This window comes from Labeo rohita, chromosome 20, assembly GCF_022985175.1.
Source record: "Labeo rohita strain BAU-BD-2019 chromosome 20, IGBB_LRoh.1.0, whole genome shotgun sequence".
NCBI lineage: Eukaryota > Metazoa > Chordata > Actinopteri > Cypriniformes > Cyprinidae > Labeo > Labeo rohita.
This window is the reverse complement of record NC_066888.1, coordinates 31,298,224-31,307,321: the sequence shown is the minus strand read 5'-3', so window position 1 is coordinate 31,307,321 and position 9,098 is coordinate 31,298,224. Positions and strand designations below refer to the sequence as shown.

Genomic DNA, 9,098 nt, shown 5'->3' with positions numbered 1-9,098 from the left:
TTTTCTAAGTTAAAGTTAAGCTTTTGTATACATATATATATACATATACAAAAGCTTATATATATATGTGTATATATGTATATGTATATATAGATCTATATATGTATATATATATATATATAATGTATGTATATATATATATATATATACATATATATATATATATACACATATACATATATATATACATATACATACATATATATATATATATATATATACATACATATATATATACATACATATATATATATATACATACATATATATATATATACATACATATATATATATACATACATATATATATACATACATATATATATACATACATATATATATACACATACATATATATATACACATACATATATATATACACATACATATATATACACACATATATATATATACATATATATACACATATATATACACATATATATACATATATACATACATATACACATATATATATATATACACATATACATATATATATATTTATTTATTTTTGTTGATGATTAAGTACAACATAAAGTTGTAATTTTTTCTTTCAAGTGTTTTTGCCTAGATATTTTGTGTAAGATGTTTACTTAAAATCCATACGTTAAATTATTATTTTACAGTAGCTTTGCAGCGTGTAAATACAAATGCAAAAGAATACAAAACTTCCAACAACTTTCCAGAATTTTACTGAGCTTGAAGCAGAAGAAATGCTTTAATTCACAGGAAAAAAAAAATCAAACCTCTGCAAAACCACGTTTTCATTCTGCACTGTTGAATCAGCATAAATGTTAATATTGAGTTGTGAAGAGTTAAAAGGCCACTGGTTCAGAAAATCAGCTTTATGATGTTTGTGTAAAAGTGAATTTGCTGCAGCATCAGTGGTTTGGTAACAGTTCATGTGAACGGGTTTCTGCGCTGAAGGAGTTGTTGGTCCAGTTGTTGATCTACTCGTCCGTTTTGGCCTCCATCTCCTCAGCGTCGTCGTCTCCGTCCACCTCTGCGTTCTCTCGCTCAAGGCGCTCCAGCTGCCGCTGCAGTTCTGTCTCGTCTGTGTCCGTCACCACTTTGGGCTAAAGAGATACATCCACACGAGAGAAATGTGTATTTGAATTTAAAGATCAAGTATATTCTGTGGTATTAAGTAAATGTATGAAGTTCTGAAGTGTCCGACCTCCATCTGGACATTGAAGACTCCTCGTTTCTCCTCGATGCGCTCCTTGATGGCCGTCATGGCCTGGTTGAGGACTGACAGACCCTCGGTGCGCTCCAGAGTGGTTGTGGTCATGACGTACCGAGGCGGTGCAATCAGGTTGATCTGAAAGGAAAAACAAGGCACGCTTTTAATTACAGAATCGCAGCCCATGAAACCGGTAGTACAAATATAAAGGAAATTGGTCCCACCTTGATTGGCATGGCCTCTGTGGAGCAGTTAAGTCCCGCCCTCAGAGCGTCTTTGACAGCATCAATGCCTTCATATCCGTAACACGCCACCTCAATGTCTGTCCATGGGATAAAGCAAGTGTCAGGCTAAACATACACGAACGTCATATATGACGTTAAATATTTTTTATCTTTGTTTTTATTTCGAGCTATGTACAACATAATTTTTTTATTAAAAACATGTTTTTATTTTTCAACAAAATAAAAGTATTATTAATTGATTTTTATTTTTTATTTTAATGGATTGTATTATGATATTAATCAATTTATAAAAATGTACTCTGATTTTTCATTATGTATTGATGCCTTATAGAGTGTTCAGTGAATGAAAATGTAAAAAAAAAAATTGTTTTATATATTTATTTATTTATTATATAGTTTTGTATAGTAACACTACCATTCAAACTTAAAAAAAGTTAATATTGTAAAGTATTGTTACAATTTAACAGTTTTCTATTCATTATTACCTATTAATTATGATCAAAGTTGAATATTTCCATAGTTCATATTTTTGTGGAAATGGTGATACATTTTATTTTTCAGGATTCTCTGATGAACAGCAATGATATAAAATATAAATCTTTTGAGACATAAATGTCTTTACTGTCACTTTTGATCAATTCAATGCGTCTTTGTTGAATAAAAGTATAAATTTATTTTAAAAATTCGTACTGACTTCAAACCTTTGAACGGTAGTATATATATGAATTTTTGAAAATTATTGAAGATGCATTGAATTTTTGCATTTTAGAACATTTGAAAGGTGAATAAATACATTTATATATCATTTATACATATAAATATTATTTACATATAACTATATTTATATTAAAAACATATAGATTATAATTAATTAATTTTTTTTTAAATATAAATAGATTACAAATAATATATATATATATATGTGTATGTGACCCTGGACCACAAAACCAGTCTTAAGTCGCTGGGGTATATTTGTAGCAATAGCCAAAAATACATTGTATGAGTCAAAATTATAAATTTTTCTTTTATGCCAAAAATCATTAGGAAATTAAGTAAAGATCATGTTCCATGAAAATATTATGTAAATTTCCTACTGTAAATATATCAAAACGTAATTTTTGATTAGTAATATGCATTGCAAAGAACTTAAATTGGTAAAACTTTAAAGGCGATTTTCTTAATATTTTGATTTTTTTGCACCCTCAGATTCCATATACTGAAATAGTTGTATCTCTGTCAAATATTGTTTTATCCTAACAAACCATACATCGATGGAAAGCTTATTTATTCAGCTTTCAGATGATGTATAAAGCTCAATTTTGAAAAATTGATAGTTATTGCTGGTTTTGTCCAGGGTCACATATGACAATACTTGGCTGAGATACAACTATTTGAAAATCTGGAATCTGAGGGTGCAAAAAAATCTAAATATTGAGAAAATCACCTTTAAAGTTGTCCAAATGAAGTTCTTAGCAATGCATATTACTAATCGAAAATTAAGTTTTGATATGTTTACGGTAGGACATTTACAAAATACATGATCTTTACTTAACTGCCTAATGATTTTTGGCATAAAACAACAACCAATAATTTTGACTCACACAATGTATTGTTGGCTATTGCTACAAATATACCCCATCGACTTAAGACTGGTTTTGTGGTCCAGGTTGATATATATATATATATATATATATATATATATATATATATATATACACCAGTCATAAGTAGCATGGGTAAAAGTTTAAAAAAAGTTAAAACACTTTTTATTACTTTCCATTGGAATTATCTGCATTATGAAAAGTATTTATGTAAATATACCCGCTCTGATTTTGACAGCCTGTGGGGTGAGGCGTCTGTTGATGTTGTCAATGAGGACGTTCCTCTCCTCCTCTGTCAGATCCAAACCGTCCAGGATGGAGGGATCACTGGAAATAAAACGAGAGTAAATAAGCAAAAAATTTTCACGTTCACTTAAAAGTCATGTTCTGCTCAGTGCTTGTCCACTCACGACACGGCCTGTTTGAAGACGTCATAGGCGCCGTATCCAGGTTTCTTGTATTTCTCGTCAAACACCCATGCGGTTCGCTGAAACAAACTCTCCAGCTGTTCGTCCTTAGTGTACTCCAACACTTCAGCCACATGCCGTAAAATACTGTACACCTACAGCACAACAACAACAACAACAACATCATCAAACCATGGAAACAACAGATGTTCATTTCAATTATTTTTCCTAACCGACAGCAGACACTTGTTAACCGATTATTAACTGTTACCCGACAAGATTATTTTAAATTAGAATTTACCATTAAAAAGGAGTTGAGAAAAAAACGGAATCCAGAAAAATTAAAACAGAAAAAACAGAATTTGGAAACAAAATAAAACGGAATTGGTGAAATGTATACATATATATATAGTCTTTGTAAATATTTCCCATCGGCATCAGGTCTATTTCTGAATGTAATAATAAAATGTGACTTAACGTTATAGGCCCACGTGATTTATCTTTTTTCCTCTCAGCAAATATTTTCAAAAAAATTCAGCGACCTTTTAAACCGTTTAACTGATCGTATTTAATCAGTCAAAATTCTTTCTGTCGTGTAAAGGTTAACGGTTAATCGGTTCAAATGAGCATCCCTAAGAAAAAGCATTCAATTTTACTTCCATATTATTAAAAAAACGCATACTTACAGTTTTAGATTTAGTAAATTTGTCCTCGCATTTGATGGCTTCTTCCGGAGACACTCTTCTCTTGGACAAATCAATGTATCCTAAAGAAGAAAAACACCACAAAAAGGTCAAATGTACTGAAAGCTGGGTTGGAAATGAATGGGGCTTGTGACAAAAAAAAGCCCCACTAATTCAAGACAAAGGAGTAAAAACTGACTCTGCACAACTGAACTAAATTACGGCTGTTACGATAAATCTGAAACGTGAAAATGAATAAAATATCAATCTGTGGAATTCCATTCTGATCTGTGCAAGTTGCATCGATTACTTTTTATGTGTTGTTTTTTGCAGCGTTGAGACACAACCAGTCACAGATGTTTCTGTTGAGCTAATAAATGCAATGGAGGTGTTTCCATTAGTCAGTGATGACAACACACTGTTTAGATAGGTCAGTGCTGAAAACAGCTCAGTCAGAGGGGTTTCAATTGTTTTGTTAAGTGTGCGCTCACTCAATGAATTGTCATTAGCACGGCTATTTTTTGCATAACTTAGGCTACGTCTACATTAATCCGGACACATTTGAAAACAGTTTTCGTTTTAAAACGCTCTCCATCCACACTAGCGTTTTCAATCGTTTTCTAAATGTTTCTCATCCACACTGAAACGTAGGAAAATGTTAAATTCGCCATACTGCGTATGCGTAAAAACTCACTTAGATGATACAGATGGAACAGACATAAGTTTTAAAGCAATTCTTGGCAGGATCGATTTATTTACTGAAATATCTCATTTGATCTAAAAAGCAGCTGCCCTCACGTTTAGCTGCAGGAGTCAGGACAGCAACTGAGTACATTTTCTGTCATCTTTTTAGGACTGTAATGTGAAGAGTGTACAAATATATCTTCAGCAGCAGTGTGAAAGTGAATAGCACATAACAGCCACAATTACCGCTCTAAATAGATATCTATTGGTACAATATGCGTCACATGACTAAACATGCGTCATCGTTTTCAAAAGCCTCCGTTTTCACAGTCCACACTGCAACGCGAAAACGGCATTTTCAAATTCATCCACTTCGGAGAGCGTTTTCAAAAAGCTCCATTTTCCTTCACCAAAAACGCTGTCTCAGTGTGGACGGAAGGCCAAAACGGAGAGAAAAAGATGTGTTTTCAAACGAAAATGTATTAGTGTGGATATGGCCTAAACTAACTTCATGGACTGTGAAGCCAGACGTGCCACTTCCCCAAAATCCAGACACAAAACAAAAACATTTCTACACATACACTACCGTTCAAAAGTTTGGGGTCAGTACATTTTTATTGTTTCTTTTTTTTTTTTGTTTTTTTGTTTTTTTTAAGAAATTAATACTTTTATTCACCAAGGATGTATTAAGTTAATAATTAAAAGTTTATTAAAAGTTAATAATAAATAATTTACATTGTTATAAAATATTCATATTTTGAATAAACACTGTACTTTTTAAACTTGTTATTCATGAAAGAATCCTGAAAAAAATTATAGGTTCCAAAAATTATTTGGCAGCACAACTGTTGATATTATCCAACATTGATCATTCTAATAATAAATCCGCATATTAGAATGATTTCTGAAGGATCATGTGACACTTAAGACTGGAGTAACAGCTGATAAAAATTCAGCTTTTCATCACAGGAATAAATTCTATTTTAAAGTATGTTAAAATAAAAAACATTATTTTATATTGTAAAAACATTTTGCAATATTACTGTTTTTTTTCTATATTTTTAATCAAATAAATGCAGCCTTGATGAGCATAAGAGACTTCTTTAAAGACTATTACAAGTCTTACTGACCCCAAACTTTTGAACGGTAGTGTATATTCAATCAATCAACATTAATGATCATTATTACACATCAAGAATAATGATCATAATATTGTGGCACTAGGAGTTCCAGTTTTTTAAAAGTATAACTTATATACAGTTTTTAAACAGAATTTTTAAACAGCTGATTGGTGTAATTGTGTTTTTTTTCTTCTTTAAACCTTAAAGAAGAAAAAAGCATACAGCTTTTCAATACAACTCAAAAAAATAAAAGTTCAACTTTTACCATTTTTTTTATTTATATATATATATATATATATATATATATATTTCATACATAAACATTACTGTTCAAAAAATTTGGAGTTAAAAATGTTTTAAGGTAATATTGTGGAATATTATTACAATTTAAAATAACAGCTTTCTATGTAAATATATTGTAAAATGCTATTTATTCTTGTAACGTAAAGCCAGTGCTGGGCATGTTACTTAAAGGAGAACTCCACTTCCAACTAACAACGATTTGCAAATAATTTACTCACCCCCTTGTCATCCAAGATGTTCATGTCTTTCTGTCTTCAGTCGTGAAGAAATTATGGTTTTTGAGGAAAACATTTCAGGATTTTTCTCCATTTAATAGACTTGATTGGTACCCCGATTTTGAACTTCCAAAATGTAGCTTAAATGTGGCTTCAAAGGCTCTAAACGATCCCAGCCGAGGAGGAAGGGTTTTATCTAGTGAAACGATTGGTCGTTTTTTTTTTTAAATAAAAATTTGTATACTTTTTAAGCACAAAAGCTTGTGTAGCACTAGCTCTGGGATGCACGTCCACGATGCTGCGAATTAGTAATGGGTCGTTTTTTGACAATTCTTTCATCTTGAACGAATCTTTAATGTGACTCTGGAAGAACGAGTCATCTCGGGGAGTGATTCGTTCAGTCGCACATGCGCAACATCCTATTAGGTTCTGTACTGGAATTAGTTCACCTGTTTCGAGTCTTCGGGTTTTTCGAGTTGTTCGTTCATCTTATGCGGCTGTCACGTGATGAACGAACGACTCAAACCCAAAAACTTGTCAGATAAGGGGTGAGGTGAGCTAATCATAGACTAAAGACCCAGGTAAACAATGAATTAATCTTTTCTGTTATAGCATTATAGTTTTGTCTTGTTTATAGTGTGATCAACGTTTGTGTAAGCAGCAGATGTGTTAGGGAAGTCACATGTAACATTTTAATTATATTTTGCTAAAATGAATGAAATGACTCTAAAAAATATTCGTTCATTTTGCTGAACGAGACTCAAAGGTCCGAGTCGGTAAAATGATCCGAAATTCCCGTCACTACTACGAATCACGTCTAAGTTCATCGTCTGTGTACTGAGTGTGGCGAAAAACTCCATCTTATTTTCTCCTACAACTTGAGAGTAGGACATCGTTGTACCTTTTTGTTTGTAAACAGCGTTTGACTTACTTGCACTTTCTTAGTCTTTGCGCGTTCGCTTTGTAAACACTGGGTCTGTAGTTCTGTCTACGTTCCACGTGACCTTTTGATGTGATTCAATAGTACATAGCGTCATGGACGCGCATCCCAGAGCCTGTGCTACACAAGCTTTTGTGCTTAAAAAGTATTAAAAAAAATGTATTTTCTGAAAAAATTGGCCAATCGTTTAAAGCCCTTTGAAGCTGCATTTAAACTACATTTTGGAAGTTCAAAATCGGGGCACCAATGAAGTCCATTATATGGAGAAAAATCCTGAAATACTTTCCTCAAAAAACACAATTTCTTCATGACTGAAGACAGAAACCAGCAGTTCTTAAAAGCAGGAGAATTCCAGAGGAGCTCCGTATACAGCAGGGAATATCGTTTACATGTGACGTGTCAATTTTGCATGGTATGCAAGTGTCTCTCGCTCTGTATCTTTCTTTGTGTGTGTGTGAGACAAAGTGACAGCTAGTCATGTGTCGTTACACTAGAGTTTATGGTTCGTCAATAAGCTACAGGTCATTATTTCAGTTCAATGTCACATAATTCTTCAGAAATCAATCTAATATGCTGATTTGCTACTCAAGAAACATTATTATCAATATTGAAAACAGTTGTGCTGCCCAATATTTTTGCGGAAACTGTGATACATTTTATTTTTTAGGATTCACAGATGAATAGAAAGTTCAAAAGAATATAATTTAATTAAAATAGAAATCTTTTGTGACATAAACGTCTTTACTGTCATTTTTGGTCAATTGAATGCATCCCTCCTGAATAAAAGCATTGATTTTGTTTGTGTTTCTGACTCACCCTTCTCTTTGTCCACTCTGATGACCACCACGCACTCGTTGCGTCCGATGCGGATGAGTTTGTTGATGGAGCGGATGCGTCTGCGGGACAGTTCGCTCAGCAGGATCATACCTTCGATGTTGTTGTACTCCAGCAGACTGACATACGCGCCCATCTCAGCAATGGAGCGAACGTTCACCATCACCACATCCTCCACCTCCGGGAAACGGTGCTGGTAAAACCTACAGCTGAGGCCCGGCATCTCTGCACAACACAATGAATGCACAAAATCATCACAAAATCTTATAATTTTATTTAAGATATTTACATTTATTTTATGTGTTGACTTCTGTATTTTTTGTAATAAATTTTTATTTCATTTAAAAATATTTTCAAAATGATATTTTGTTCTTTTTTTTTTACTTTGAAGACAAGAGCTTGATAAAAATATACAATGAGACCATATCAAAGCAATGCAGGCGATAATTAGCAATTCTTTATTGAGCATGAGACTAACTGCAATTATTTCTGCATCAGATCATTCATCAACCGCATCAGATCTCACATCTGATTTTTTTTTTTTAAATAAGTTAGTATAAATGTTTTTTTTCTTTAAATGTATACATTTTTTTAAACATATATTCTTTAAAAATATATTTTTGCTACTCACTATCAGTTATTATAGTTAACTAAAATAGTGTTTAGTATAGTTAACTAAAAATTTAAATTAAAACAATTAAATAACGTTTTCATTATTTCAAATAAAATAAACATTAACTTAAATAAAATATATTTAAAACCTTTTTATTTTAGCCCACCAAGCCAACATTAATCATTTTAATTTCATATAATTAAAATAACTAAAACAAAAATGAATAAAACTATATGTATATGTATATGTATATATATATATATATA

General features: G+C 31.9%; 1 protein-coding gene across 1 annotated transcript in view; it reads right to left on the bottom strand.

The window, feature by feature from the left end:
* Positions 1–679: 679 nt before the first annotated feature.
* Positions 680–9,098, bottom strand: part of eif2s1b (eukaryotic translation initiation factor 2, subunit 1 alpha b) — a 10,265-nt gene continuing 1,846 nt past the window's right edge. The window contains exons 2-8 of the mRNA XM_051138527.1: positions 8,202–8,444; positions 4,126–4,205; positions 3,443–3,594; positions 3,253–3,359; positions 1,411–1,508; positions 1,181–1,324; positions 680–1,079 (exon numbers count right to left, since the gene is read on the bottom strand). Of these exons, the coding sequence (XP_050994484.1) occupies positions 954–1,079; positions 1,181–1,324; positions 1,411–1,508; positions 3,253–3,359; positions 3,443–3,594; positions 4,126–4,205; positions 8,202–8,442 (948 nt within the window). The 5' untranslated portion in view covers positions 8,443–8,444 and the 3' untranslated portion in view covers positions 680–953. The remainder of the gene's footprint in view (positions 1,080–1,180; positions 1,325–1,410; positions 1,509–3,252; positions 3,360–3,442; positions 3,595–4,125; positions 4,206–8,201; positions 8,445–9,098) is intronic.